The sequence below is a fragment of the Numida meleagris genome, chromosome 1 (genome assembly GCF_002078875.1).
Source record: "Numida meleagris isolate 19003 breed g44 Domestic line chromosome 1, NumMel1.0, whole genome shotgun sequence".
NCBI classification, from domain to species: Eukaryota; Metazoa; Chordata; class Aves; order Galliformes; family Numididae; genus Numida; species Numida meleagris.
Window position 1 is genome coordinate 65,998,225 of NC_034409.1, and position 15,719 is coordinate 66,013,943.

General features: G+C 40.6%; 1 protein-coding gene across 2 annotated transcripts in view; it reads left to right on the forward strand.

Moving 5' to 3' along the window:
• Positions 1-15,339, forward strand: part of PDE3A (phosphodiesterase 3A) — a 221,447-nt gene extending 206,108 nt beyond the window's left edge. For both annotated transcript variants that reach the window (XM_021391172.1, XM_021391183.1), the window contains exons 14-16: positions 2,549-2,704; positions 4,031-4,271; positions 7,180-15,339. In XM_021391172.1, the coding sequence (XP_021246847.1) occupies positions 2,549-2,704; positions 4,031-4,271; positions 7,180-7,427 (645 nt within the window). In that variant the 3' untranslated portion in view covers positions 7,428-15,339. The remainder of the gene's footprint in view (positions 1-2,548; positions 2,705-4,030; positions 4,272-7,179) is intronic.

Sequence of the window (15,719 nt, forward strand, 5' to 3'; positions counted from 1 at the left end):
CTCCTAGCTGATTTAGTGACATAGCTATGATGTTTTCTTGTGGTATTGCTTAGGATGGACCTGTACCCAGAAAGTTCAAAGCCTACAAATGTGTGACCAGTTTTGTTTTCCATTATCCTGTATCTCTTTGTTAGGCTTCAAGAAGGTGTAAAAAAAGGCCTTAAGTTATGGTCCAGGGTAGAGAGAGAACTTATTTGCAGGTCCATAAACAGCTCCCTCTGCACTTCTGTTCCTCATGTTCCAGATCCCCATGGTGATATTAGAGGGGATTCTCTATGTCTTTTAAACCCCAGGGCCATTTTCACCTTCCTAATTTTGTCTCTAAGTATTGAACTTTCCAGCAGATTCTCACCAGTCAGGGCTACAGTGACAATAGAACACAGAAGATTTAGGCTGTCTGAATATATCCTTTGGTTTTGAGAGTTTGGACAAAATAATTCATTTCTGTGAACATAAGTAAAGAATGAAAACAAACAAACAAACAAAAAAAATACAACAACTAAGCTAAACCTTGTCAGAGGTATAAACTGTTTTAACTGTAGAAGAGAACAAGCTTGACCATCAGTAAATGCAGAGTAATAGACGTTAATTATGAATATTGAAAACTAAATTTGTCTTAAATCTATCGGGACAACAGTAGATGTGATCACGGTGTAACTAAGCATGGTGATACCTGAGACACTGCAGATAAATAAGAGAACAGTTTGATGTATCACGTCCTGATAACTCACTATAGATTTGTAAGGACAGATATTTACCTTGTTCTTTGTCCTGATTGCTTGAAGAATCAAATGGCCATGCATGGAATAAAAAGTGGAGGAGAAAGTGAAAATACTAACCAGTGTTTGTGGCTGACCCTGAGTAATCACTGCCTTAAAAGAGATTATTTATGGTTGGTTAGAGAAAACTCTTCTGGACCAGAGCGGACTCAGACAGCAGACCTCACACATTTCTTTGGGCGGAGGTGTTGTGACTCTGGTAAATTGAGCTCTAAATGATTGTGTTATTGATTGAGTAGCTGAACTGCATTTCATGGTGCTGGGGTCACAGCCAGAGAGACTGTAGAAGTTGTTCAGAGAGACTGTAGAAGTCAGTGTAAACTCATGTAATATAAGCATCCTCCTACTATAAAAGCTTGCAATCTGGAAAATACCAACAAGAAATAATGAAGACAGTTCACTGTCTGTCACTTTGGTGATACTAATGTATTGGAGTGGTTACTCTGTGCCACTAGTTATGTTAGATCATATATATTAGTAGCAAAACCTTCACCATTGTGAACCCACTGCTGTATGGGGCAGGGGACCTGGTAGCAGGGAATGCTTAAATTTTATTTAGTCATAGCACAACTTTTGATCCATTTCCAACCATTGCAAGCTTGAAAATTAAAGCTAAAGGAGGGAATTGAATTTCAAAAATTAAGTAGATATTAAGAGAAAGTCCCTCCCAACTAGTATATAATCTAGATAAGCTGAGGTGGGAAAATGTGGCTAACAGCAGCAAAGGTTGGTATCACTGACCGTTTGGAGATGGAAAAGGCCAAAGTCCTCAATGCCTTTTTTTGCCTCAGTCTTGTCAGGTAAGACGTAGCTTCAGGAATCCCATGTCCCTGAGATATGCAAGAAAGTCTGGAGCAATGAAGGCTTATCCTCAGTGAATGGGATCAGGTTAAACAAACTGACATACATAAGTCCGTGGGACCTGATGGGATGCAGCCATGTGTATAAGTGCTTGATGGAGGGAGTAAAGTAGATGGAGCCAGACTCTGCTCATTGTTATCTTGTGATGGGACGAGTGACAGTGGTACAAACTGAAATGCAGGAAATCCTGTTTAAGAACAGGAATGGATTTGCTTCCTGTGAGAGGAATCATATACTGGTAAAAAGTTACTCAGAGAGATTGCTGGAGATACTCAAGACCCAACTGGACACAGTCCTGAGAAGCCTGCTCTGACTGGCCTAGGTTTGAGCAAGAGGAGTGGACAAGATGAACTGCAGAGGTGCTTTCCAACCTCAACCTTTCTGTGATTCTTTGGCTTTAGGGAATTTGATAGCACAGAGCATGTTTTATTGTGAGGAGGTACAGGAAAAAGTAAAAAGGGTAAAGAAGCAAATCCATTAAGCAAAGCTTAGATCAAATAGGGAAGTAGGTCTCTTACATCCATCTTCATGCTGTAACAAAATCACCGTGGCATTTGATGATAATTTATCTTTGTACACTAATTATCTAGTAACTTCTTAGAAAATGTCATGGAAAGGTTATATTTGTCTATTTTCCTAGTAATGCTTTCAGACTGAGACATTATTTGCTAAATATTAATTTATCATAATATATCTCAACATTCAATGTTTTTCACTTTTCTTTTTATAGATTGATCTACATATCATTGTACAGATGACTGTAAATTCCAGACTGAGCTTAGCTCATCTGCTTGCACTCAAGATTCTGTTAAGCAGCTGAACAGCAAGATATCCCATGGCAGAATTTTATCTGTGAATGCATTCTTACCCGAGATTACTGTCATAGTTTTCCTTTCTCTATCTGCTAGGTGAATGATGATGTTGGGATTGACTGGACTAACGAGAATGACCGCTTACTGGTTTGCCAAATGTGTATCAAACTGGCTGACATAAATGGGCCTGCAAAATGCAAAGACTTGCATCTACAGTGGACAGAAGGCATTGTCAATGAGTTTTATGAACAGGTAAATAAGTGCATGTCCAAGATAATATCTTCTGGTTGCATGTTGTGTTCTAAACAGTCCTGCAGTATGGTAGTGCCGGTGCTGAGTGAAAATTGCAGAGAACAGGGCTGATGGAGTTGCTTAGGGTTCAGCTAGCCTATCTTTTTGCTGGACCAGTGACTTTCAGTGCCATTTGGCACTGAAGCTTCTGATGTGTCCTCAAAGTATAACATTTTGATGAAGATTATTATAAATTAAAAACAACACATGGAAGTGAGACACCTTTGGTCCGTGCTTCAAAATTGAACTTTCATTTGTTGGGCTTTCAAGATATCAACAGGTTTTTGACCAGGTGATATTGTCTGTCTTTGGCTTTTGGAAAATTAGATTGCAGGAGGTAAACTCAGGCAATACATAACTTCATGGAAACTGAAACTGTCTGTCCAGATTCTAAACTATACTCTCAATTATAGATACCTATATTGCATTAATGCATTAATTTGCATAACAAGATTGGTTAAGGGGATTTTTTTTACTGAGGTGGCATTTAATCTTGACATGTCTACTCAGCTGAACACTCACTGATATCACCAGAGGCTTTGTGGTTATAGAGGTGAGAAAGAATAACAGACTGTAATTTTAGCTTTCTTTTACATCATAGGAGGAAGGAGATAAAAGTCTTCATATACTCCCCTCTCCTTTGCCCTCTCTCCCCAAGTAAAGCTAGCAAAAAGCTTTCTGGGAAAGATTTATTGCTTCTGAGTAATGCCTGCTTTGATGGGGATCATTCTAGTATTCCCAGGAAACAGTTAATTATGACCAAAAGCCAAAAGGAGTTCTTTGTTTAAAGATATGTGTAATAAGGACAAAATCCATAAGTAAATTAGGTCAGTGAGATGGCTGGGGTTTGTAGCAGCTCGGTCTCATCCCCTGCAAACAGATTACTGACTATGAGGAGAGTGAGCTAACAATCAAAATCAGAAAAAATTTCTGAAAATAATGCGAAGAAAGAAAGTAAACATGAGTTTTCCAACTTTCACACTCAGTATAAAGTGTAGGTCAATGGTAGTGGGCATCATTTTGAATAGTTATCAACTAACATTCTTTTTAAATTCATGCTATTGGTAGTGTGTACCCTTACAAGAGAAGAGCTGTAATTTCAATTAAGCATTTGACGTAATGGTACTGTAATAATGTCGTGCTGGCATGCTATGGAAGCGTAATTCCAGTAGAACTATTTTTCTTTCATCATTTTTAATTGGTTTGATGTGCATTGCTCCTTTTTTTCATGTTTTTTCTCCCATTCACTTCAGAGAAATTAATTTTTTATCTATTTTTCATCTCCAGGGTGATGAAGAGGCTAGCCTGGGCCTGCCTATCAGCCCTTTCATGGATCGCTCTGCTCCTCAGCTGGCACACCTCCAGGAATCCTTCATCACTCACATTGTGGGACCACTATGTAACTCCTATGACTCAGCAGGGTTGATGCCAGGAAAATGGATAGAAGATAGTGATGAATCAGGAGACACTGATGAACATGAAGAGGAAGAAACAGCAGAAATGGAAACTTGTGAAAATGCTGAATCCAGTAAGTTGCTCGCACTTTTTATTTTCTTTTTCTTTTTTTTCCAAAATAAGGAGTTCCATACTGTGGCCAAAAACTAAAAAGTCATATTGTAGAAGCTCAGAGACCATGAGCTGATCAGGTTCAATGTGAAAGTCTCCAAAGTTAGAGTGATTCAGTGCTGACCTTGGTGAAGTCATCATGAAGTCGGACACATTGGCACTCCCTAACTTATATCTCATCTCATCTCATGTCTAGGAAATATCAGCCTTCACTGCCCTAGTGAAACACTGATATGCAGCCTTTTCTCTAACAACCTCGCCTTTTCTCTAACAACCTCGCCTTTTCTCTTCTTCTCTGCACCCTTCTATGGCCTACTGAATCTCATCTCCATTTTCTTTTGGGAAAGCTGAAAAGTGAAAAAAATTGTTAATTACTGCAAGTCATATTAGGACCTAAAACTAAAATGTTGGTCTCCTGATGTGCAGAAATGACCTTATTCTCTAATAAGTTCCAGGAATACTCAGTTTAATGTCACTCTTGTTCACACACACACACACACATATTTTAAGTTTAGCAGGTTAATGTGCACAAAAATGTTCAGAACAGCAAGTAGTAAATAAGCGTGTATTGGTTTATTGTAGCACCTTAGGATCTACCAGATCTTCAGGATCATCTCTGTAGTAGCAGGCAGAACTACACATTTCTATGGCAGATTCAGGCTTATGGAATTGCCTGTCAAAGGGAAAGCTATGAGGCTGGTAGCCAACAGAGACCTCAAAGCATTGGAATTGATGTTGCTGTATTAAAAAGAAAGATTAAGGATGTTCTCCTCTCTCTAGCATTACTTTTAAATCCTTAGTCACCATTTGCCTCATTGGTGTATTCTCTTTTGTATCTCTACAAGTTAAACAATGCTGCTTTTAAGTTAAAAGCACAGAGCATTAATACTTGTCACTTTGAAAATAGACCATTTTTTAGTCATCTTCTGTTTTCTTTTCCATGTTCTACCCCGTGATAATATTTATTATTCAAGCTGTTGCTTTTAGGCTCTTTCAGAACCCTAAAAATACCTTTTGAAATATCCAAACAAATTCTTCCTCCTTCCTTCTTACTGAATTGGAGGTGATCTCATTCATACATACATGTTAAAATCTGTTTTCCTCTGATTCCCTACATTTTCTGTGACTGTGTTGATCTTAATTGCATATTTTCAGAATCTTTTGTGTGGGTATAGTCACTGGAAATTTTTTCCTGTGATCAACACTGTTTTGAATGTTATAAATTTTCTCTGTGAAACAAAATAAAAGGTTGAGATGTAAGTTGCGTAGATATTAAGTGTTGTGTTGGTGGTGATCTTTTTCTTGGTGGAAATGCCATTTAGGTAGATGGAAATACAGTTTTTGCAGAAAATGTAGGTCCTGATAATTCCCTGTGGCAGATGAGATAAATTTAGAGTTATAAAACTTAAGGTAGCTTAAAATCGATCACTATTTTTATTATTGTACAGGAATGTGTAATTTTCCCAAATTTCTGTTGCAAGAATGCAAATCAAATGGACTCATTCCTTGGTTATTCAGGCAAATTTTAACACCACAAGCAAGTGCTCACTGGTCTCTGCAGAGAGCAGCATGATGCAGGGTCACCCGGGAAACGAAGGAGGGAATGTCCTGCTGTGGCATTGGCAGAGCAGGGGCTTCTTATTAGTGCTAAACCTGAAGGTTTCCAAAGCAAACCAAGGGCTTTCTAATGAAGGATTGAGTTGGATTTGGTCTGTGCTCAGTGAAAAGCTCTTTGTTTGCAGTTCAAAAGCTTCAAGGGCTAAACATTTTGGACCCTGACACAGACATACTTTAGGCAACCTGCAAATACTAATCCACACAAATTTATTTGGTACAAAACATTCCTCTACGTCACCTTCTTTAAAAAAAAGAAATCAGCAGTTGTCTTTGGAGAGTTTATTAATTCAGTTCTATGACCACCGTTGCCAGTGTTAATGATCAGGAAAAATTTTCGAGCTTTGTAGTGTCAAGGAGCTAAGAATCTTCTCTTTCATTTTTATGGTACGTTGTGTTGGACAAACTATACAGACACTGGAAAAAATACACTTCTCTTTTTGTGGTGAGGTACATTGTGTTGGACAGGCTATGAAAACACTTCAGACAGCAAAACACTTGTGGTGCAGTTGTGTCAGGGTTCATGAGAACTAACAGTGGCAAAAGCATTTTATAGATTAACAGGAGGAGACTGCTTCAAAACCAGTGAAATGCGAGCACCCTACTAGTATTTAGCTGTATAACCACTTCATCAGTGGTCAAACTGTGCTGCTGGAGCAGTGTTGTGCAGACACTTTAAGGTGATCTCTGTTGCAGTGGTGCAGCAGTAAATCTCTGTCTTTGAAAAGGCAACACAGGAACATGCTCCCTCCACTGATTCCTAATGCTCATTAGTTTTCCTCCTGCTCAGACCTAAGGTAAAATGTGAGAAAACAAAATCAAGATTGTTTTTCTGGAGTGGTGAGCAGACATCCATTTGGGGATGAGGGATTAATGCAGGTGCTATAGAGCAAGTTGCCCACTGTCTTGAAGCACTTGATACCAAGAAAGTGAGCGGAAACAGCTCAAAAAGCTGTGTTGTGCACAAACATTCAGGCACTAGATGTCTCCGTGAGCTGTATGGTCAGGGATGGCATGCAGCCTATGGTAGGAGAAGGCTGAGGTTCAAATGGTGCGGGAAGCCGGTGTTCTTTCCTGGAGGTCTGCAGAGACACGGCTGTCTGAGTTTTTAGGAGTGTTTAAGTTCTCGTTTTTAAAAATCTGTTGGTGCAGTCCCTGTTTGTCATCACACACCCTGTCTACTTCCTACACCTTCAGTCCGTTCTCCTTCTTCCCTTGCAGAAATCACTACTCTAATATCACATGGTATTTTACAGGAAAGAAGAAGTTCAAGAGGAGGAAAATCTACTGTCAGATCACTCAGCACCTGCTTCAGAATCATAAAATGTGGAAGAAAGTAATCGAGGACGAGGAGAGGTTAGCTGGGACAGAGAAGCAAGGCGCGGAGCAATCCACACTGCACCCATCTTCAGAACAAATTCAGGCCATCAGGGAAGAGGAGGAGGAGAAGGGGAAGTCCAAGAGAGATGAAGAAGAGAACACAACTGTAGAACCGAACCAATGACAATATTTACAGCAGTATTTTAAGACAGATTGACTCGTGCACAGACTCTTTCTCAAGCCAGCACAGCATTTAGACACAACACTGTAGAAGTATGGGATTATGCGCCTACAGCTGTTTAATTTGTTTCTCTTTCCTTTTTATGGTGAGGTACATTGTTTAAACTCCTGTGCTCAAGGAAGCTTTCACACTGCTACACCGGCTTTTACAGACTTTCTTTAAAGAGATTTGGGGCGGGGTGGGGAGTGGAATTATATAAATATATATATATATATATATAGCCAGGGTTTTTGGCTGCGCACTTCAGCAAAATACATTTAATGATATATTATGGTCACTGTGATATTTACAGAAGGAAGTTATCTAAAGAAATGCTGTTTCTAAAGCACATTTGCAGTTAACAGCAAGGTACCAGTTAAGTAGCTTTTGCTCTTAATACTGAGGGATAAAAGTTTCAAAGCTTTACATGTATCCTGCCAACATATATGTATATGAGGGGGGTGCTCGTGTGTGTGGGTGGATATAATGTCATATAGCAGAGTTTGAGACTAACTGTAGCACATCCCGATACACAACAATGAACAGGAGGCCTAAATTTTAAGAATTTGTGCCCATGAGGAGGCTCAAGACCTTTGTGAGGAGCTCTACATTCCCATCCTCCTCTGAGGAGCGGGCTGCATGCTGGCCGTGTCTCCAGCTCATCTTCCTTCTCCTCCTCCTCCTCCAGCACCTCCCAGACTGCTGGCAAAGGGATGTGCCAGGGCGCTTATTCCAGGAGGGTTACGAGGGGTTGTGCAGCACGCTGCCTGTGAAAGGCCCTGGCCCTCTGTCCGCCTCTGAGTGCAAGAATGGTGTATATGTTTGAGCAGGAGGCAGAAGAGAGCAAACGTGTGTGTATGCAGAAACTAGAGGCAACACTGCCATCTTTCCACCCAGACCTTATGCCTCCACACATCAGTGGCCAAATATACCATTTAGGAGTGAAGCTAAGCACCATCTCTTGAGAGCAAAAGAAGGGAAGTGTGGGGGTCATGCCATTTCTCAGAATAAAATGCGAACAATGCATTAGGAGAAGGGTTGGAGAATGGTGCCAGTCCTGCGGATGTCTCAGCAACCACTCACAGGAGCTTCGGAGAGCTTGGATTTCAGTGCAAGGTGCTGGCTGGGAGCAGTTTGTTGCTGGTGTTCTGCCTAGAAGCAGCGTGTTTGATCCCACCAGTATACTTATGAGTTTTTTTCTTTTTTCTTTTCTTTTTCAAGTGAGAGGAAAAGATCGGTCCTGTAGAAGAGCAGATCTTTTTTGATTCATTCTGTTTGTTTTTCTCTGTTGTTTATGCTGTGAGCCAAATGTCTATTTAAAAGGTTGAATATTCACTCTCAATATTTTATTTCACAATATTATATTTGTCAATGATTAGCTATCTAGATGTAAATATCGAAAAATTTTTATGGGTTCCTGTAGATAATGATATCTTTAAGAAAAAAAAAAAAAGAAAAAAAGGGAAAAGTTTTTTTGTAAAGCTAATTTTTTTAAAAATAAATACAAAGTCATTTTTATATAGTGTAGCCATTTCCAGACCCAACAAATAAGGTCTTAAGTAATATGTACAGACCCTTCTGGGAAGCCACTGGTCTTACAGGGTCATGGCTTTTACATATTAACGCTCTTTGGGACTGGCAACACCGTCCAGTACCACAACATTTAGAGTGTTTTTTTTTCCCCACAAGAAGAGCTATATATATATAAAGCTCAGTATTTCTGTAGAAATGATTTGACTGCATATTCTCTTTTATCCTAATCCTGCAGCCCCTTGCCAAGAAGAGGATTGCCTGTGGGAGTAAGAAGGCTTGTGAAAGGAAGAGTTTGTAGGAGAAGTCCTTTCTATGTTAAATTGCTGACATTGCATCCATCACTTTTTACCATTGTTATGCATTCACTGTACTTCATGATCCTATTGATACCTCGCCCAAAACATTCTCTGTCAAAGCCAAAGTATGTTGTCACTTCAGAGAATCTTTTTGCTTTGCATTTCTGATAGAGTGAGATTTGCTGGAAAAGAGGAGTTTGGTTTCTCACCAGTAGAGATGTTTACATTTTGACAGAATGACTGTAGAGCGTGGTTCTGGATGCTCTTATCAGCAGAAAGATTTAGATAGTGGTTTTCAATGAAATCAGAAAAACAAAGGTCCAAACTGAACTATTATTTTAATCTGAATGGATAGAATTCGTTCAAAAGAAAGAGACATCTCACGTGTTCTCCAAGATCTCAGCAAATCTCCAATTCCAGCTTGCCCGATTTCAGAGTGCATTTTTATTAACTCAGGTCTTTTACAGTGAGGGATTGCTGACAGGCTTAAAATCAGATGATCTTTGGTTCTATCCCAACTGGAGGCAATGCCTGCAAAGAAGCAGAAGTAGCTGGGACTGGTTAACTGGGTAAGAGGTAACTTTTTTTTGCACTCCACATAGTTACTGGTAGAATCCAGTTTCTGCAGTGTTCACTCCTTATCAACCTACATTTCTGGCAGGAAATAATCAGGGAATTCCCAAGGTCGATATACATATAACACAAAGAAATGCCAGAGAAATTTTGTATCAAATGTGTGAATACAGTTTTTTACTTTTTTTTTTTTTTAGTAGCTAGTGAAGCAGGCTGTTTTTCAGTGGTTGGAGTTTTTGTTTTTTTTATGTACTAGTTTCTAGTCCAAAGGAGGCAAAACTATTGAGCTGCAGTTGCAGCAGTGTTTCTGAGGCTAGACCTTGATGGTTTTCCACTTTGTGCAGTCCTTTGGTAGTGCAAACCCCAAATAAACCACAACCTGTGCAATATGTTTGGAAAAGAAAATTGTATTCTTTCATCAAAGCTTTCAGATTTCAAGTGGGATATTTTAAATGTTAGTATGACTTTCTGTATGTACATTATGTAAAGGGGTTGGTTAAATGCTAGAGAAAGAAAGCCCTATCTAGTGTTTTGCAGTTGAAAAATAACATGAGCCATACATGAGAAGTTGTGGGAATTTACTATGAGAAAGGAATTCTCCAGTGCTCCTTGAAGAATTTTCATTCTCCTTATTCTGTGAGCGAAGTCCCTTACAGAAAGCTGGAGAAATGGTTATGTGTCACCAATGCCTGCGACCTCGTGCTGGCTTTCAGAGAAAATGCCTGTCACATTCTGGGAGTGGGTGGTTCCCAGGCCATTGTGATTAAAGAATGCATTTTTCACCAATGCAAGGATAGTCAGTCATCAGTTTTTACTCTGATATCATGCGTGAACATCTCTACATCATCAAGTTAAAATCCTGGATCGCAGTGGAATTGCTCAGAACCTTTTGACTGGTGGTTTTGGGGCTTATACCCTTAATGTACTACCATCAGAAGTTCTGAACATCCTGACTGTCTGAATGAGGAAGGAAGATAAATCTATGATGTTTCAGATAGGTACTTCTAAAAGCATTGTCTGGGATCTAATCAAGTTCCATTCCCAAGTCCCTTTTCATGCTTTCTATTCTGGACATTAAGATCATTTGTTTTCTGTAGAAAGTTCTCCTCAAGTCCTGCCTGCCTTTTTAGATACAAAAACATTTCTGAAAGTTTGGACCCTCCTTCCTTCCTTCCATCCATCTGTCCTTTCGTTCCTGTTAAACTGAGCACCAGTTGGTGGTACAGCCCATGAGGATTGTCCAGCCCATGCCCCAGCCTGGGCACCTCCACATCCAGTACTGCATCCATGCTGAGCCATGAACTGAGTAGGTGTGGGGTGGCTGTCAGTTAAGGTACTTGACAGCCTGGGACGTAGGATTTTAGAGAATTTTGTCCATTTTTAAAATGAACCTGGTTATAAATGAACCAAAGGGCTGTGAGCCAGAGAAGGCACCAATGCTTGACCAGCCATCGCCCCAGTGAGGTGCATCCAATGGTCCACATGTGGGAGAGGCAGGTGCACTCTAGCTCATGCTAGAGAAAAACCATATAAGAGAAATAGTGCTCAATAGGTTGGAATGGTAGCAATGAGTTTGTGGGTTTTCTTTCTCAGAAAGCAGAGGCTTTTGCCTGCTGGAAAATCTATGATTCATACGATTCACAGAAGATATAATACTTTCAATTGCTTTTTCAAGTACTGTTGTGGTTGAAATGTTCCTGCGTCACTGTTTAAAAGCAGAAAAGGTTCAATATAAGCATGAGCGAGAGGATCTCAAGCATCCCTCTGCCGTATGGGCAGATGAAATCAGCTGCCTGCCTCACCTGTCTGCTGCAGCTGACAGGCAGTGCGAGGCTCAGACCCGGATATTGGTTTGAGAACGTGGGTGTTCCTAGCTCAGCACTGCTGTAATTAGTCCTTGAGTTGTGGCAAACAGGGAGAGAGTCAGAGTGGCAAGTTGTGGGAAAGAGAAAAGAAAAATGTAGTACAATATGAAACAAACTTTCTGCAACACACTAACTTTTCTTTCAAAATCAAATGTAGCCCCATTGGAGTGAAGTAAGCCTAGGTTTTCTGGGGTTTTAATCACAGTTTGATGTTGCAGTGTTAGTCAAAATGGTGGCAGCATTAGAGGGAACTGTTCCCAGTAATTAGGGCGGAGGAATCTTTTTAAAAATTTTTTTTTAAGTAACTCAACAAATAAACCAGCCTTTGACATCGGAATGACTTTTATCTATTTTATTATTTTCTGATGTTAGTAGGAGTTAAAGGAAGGAGGAAATGTGTCTTTCATGTGTTCTTAGTTTCCAGGCCTCCTGAGGAAAGTGCACCTGTTAAGTGTTTTTGAACCTGTGGGGGAATAATTGAAATTGAGGTGAGAGCTATCTTAAGCAATCATTGGAAGAGTTAGCAAAAATATTGATTATTGAAGGCAAGCCTTGAGTTAGAGCAAAATAGCACAGTGCATTTGAGAACAACTGAGTACGATAAATCTTTCTTTGAATTTCATCGCTTTCATTCAGCAAAACAACATTCCTCTGGAGGTAAATCAAAGCAGGTCTTTAGCCCATGCTGTGGTGGTTATTGAATCCCAGCATCAGAGGCAGCAGTGTGAGAGTTACCCTCCATTTACTTCCCAATTATGATTTATTCAGAGGCTTTTAGTGTGATTTGCCTGGCAGGCAGGTGATTTTTGATGAAAAACACATCACGCCTCCTCAGCAGGATGCACATGTCACCCGTGTGAGGCCCTGCCTGAAGCCCTGGGGCGATGGAAGCCCCTCGGAGCCGGCAGGCAGCAGAGTGCTGGCGTATTTCTGGAGAGCCCCTTTTCTCAGTGACAACAGGGCAAGAGCTTGAGCCAGTTCACAGTACTTCTTTGATAAATCTGAAGCGACAGTAAGCGCTGTGCCGCTTAAAAGCCTGCCAGCAGCACGTGAGGTGTGTGCAGCAAGTCCTCTGTGCTTGCACATGTGAAACAATCCCTTCATCAAGGTGATGGGGTTGGGTGTAACCAGTGGGCTGTGCTGGCAGGCATTTGAGCTGAAGTATGAAGTAAGCCAAGAAGGGTTTTAGTTTTCTAGTTTTCTGTTGTTAAAGAAAACTTTTCTTGGTGCTAGGGGAGGAAAGCAATTGTAGCATTTATTTCAACTGAGGTTTTCAGGTGGCTAGAGTGTGCAAGTCCAGCACATCAACTGGACAAGAGGTGAGACCCGTGCTGGTTATGGTGGCGTATGAGATCTAGGTGCTGAGGAGCATGCCGGAATTTGCAGGTGTGGGAAGCGGTGTTCCCAGCAGTGAACTGGGTGGGAAAGCGCAAGCGGTTCTGCTTTCCAGCTGCGTGGAAGTGCAGAACAGAGAGAAGAGACTTTGTCACAGCCGTGGGCCATGTATCCTTTATGACTGAAATCTCCAGTGCTGGCTGAAGAGCCACAGAAATCAGCTCCAACAAGCAAGGGGCAGCACGTGTCATGCCGCAGTGAGGCAGGCGTGAGGCTGCCGTTGCATCTTCTGGCTCACGGAGGGAGCTGCATGGTGAGCAGCATGGTATGCAGCACAGGGAGGAGCAAATGTTGGGTGTCAGTAGACTGTTGTCAGAGCAGCTGGAGAAATGCCTGCAGTAACACAATCTTACCCCTTGCCCACCTGGCCATGGCTGGCTGAGCACAGTGGCTTAGAGGCTTTGCTTTCCAACACCATCTTCCTTCACCACAGCAAACACTTAGAAAGAGACCATGCTCATTGCTTTAAAATATTTATTTAAAGGAGATTTGTTTGTTTTTGTACTTTTTTCCCCTGATCCCAATAATTCTGCCCCTGTGCTTTTATACAAGAAAAAACTGTGATGTGGACAGAGAGAAAACAGTTAGGGATTGCCATCCCTATCCATACTTCTGTAGGCAGAAGCCCATCACCTGTTCAAGCGGCCTTTCCTTTTTGAAGTTCCTTCCTGATTCTGACACACAATGAAAAGCTGCATTTGAATGCAAAGTTTTCATTTTAGGTGTTTATAAACCCGAATACAGTACTGCAGATGGTATCAAGAAGATCAAAGGCAGCCTTTAGATCTGCTCTGTGGCATTGATGGTGTTTTTAATATTTCAGCCACGTCAGTGTACATTTGGTCGTTACTTTTCTAAAGTTAAGTGTTCTTTTCTTGAGTAATTGATGTAAGATGTCTGCATGATGGAAAGTAATTTAAGTTCACTTTTATAAAAGATGTGATTCATGCTGTAGGCTACGTTTGTTCAACAGATAGCATTTTCACGGAGGGGTGGCAGTTTGTTTTTTATTAGTGCTTTCAATAGAACATCGAGGGTGTTTTCCAACAGAATCACATTCTGAAACCTTTGCCTCAGCAACTCCAGCAGAAGCAGGAGATTTCAAAAATAATGGCTTTCCAATGCAGTTTTGCCATCTGGGTAAAAACACGCAAGTATGTACATCCCATACAAGCTATGCTTCAAAAAAAAAAAAGAAAGAAAGAAATGAAACTAATTAAGAAATCAATTCAGCAAGGTCAAAACACTTTCTGAATGAAAATGTCAAGTGTGTGGATGTGTACGAAGTACTCGATGCCCCACTAAACTTGGGCTGATCATTCACGTTTTGTATTTCTGAATTCCCCAGAGGCCTACTGAGGCCTTTGAGTTGAGAAAGCCCCAAGGGATTCGGCCCCATCCTGTCCCAACCTGTGGGCTCTGGCTCCCGCACTGCTGCCCTGGGTGCCAGGGCTTGGGCAGCTTCTGTGATGCTCGCTCAGATCCAGCATAGTTCCAAATGAATCCCTCCCAGAATCGTTCACTTTGGAAGGTGATAGAAAGAGGGGGAAAATATATCTATTTACATATACGGCTTTGATATACGGCCGTATTTGAAAAGGCTTTGGGTACCTTTGTAATTCCTTTGCAGCAATATTTTGAAAAAGAACTGCTGACCAAAGTGGCAATGCAGAGAAGTGCCATCTCGTTCAGGATTTGTACACGCCAGTTTTTAACACAGTGTTCCTTTCACTAAGTACTGCATACATTAATTTATATTTATATCTTGTCAATATTGTTGTAACCAAGCTTCTCCTTTTTAAACACTTCAGGAACAAGGCCTTGTATTTTTAGGTGATTTTCATAAATGGAATAATTCTTTTCCTTTCACTAGTATCTTGCACTCAATACATGTAGCAATACTTAATATATTCTCTTCACAAGTATTTGTTAAGTGATTTAGTTAATGGCTGGTCAATGTTTTGTACAAAATAGATTCTGTACAGGAAAAAAAAGATCTTTTAGATAAACATTATTTATTTTTACTGTTTTGTAAGTTAGACACTATAATGAAGCTCCTTTTTGCCAGAATTACTGGAAGTGCCTCCTGGTAAAATGTATTATACAGTAAATATGTATTCAAAATTATTAGAAATACTTGTCACAAAATGAACAATGTGGATGTTGCAATGTGAAGATAAACGTACAACATAAATATAATTCTGTGGTATCCTGTTTGCTGTGTTTCTTTTTCCTTTATCAAACAAACTCACTCTCAGTGCTCAGCTTTTTGCTGATGGGCCCAGTAGGGGTGACCCATCTCCTCTTCAGACCCTCACCCACTCAGGCTGTGGGAGGACTTGAGTGTGGTTTGTATCAGGTCCCACCAGCTGGCCAGCACCTGCTTGGAAATGCAGCCACTGTGTGATCTGCCGATGCGGAAGAGGCATTTTACCCTTTCTCCAGCTCGTTTTTTTCTCCAGATTGGGTATGGCAGGGCTATGTTGGTGCACATGTATCGCATAGTCCTTCTTCTGAACTGTTTGACTGTACCATAAAGGAGATATATGTCAATTACTTTTTAATCTGCCAGCCTTCCTTCATGTGTGTTTGTG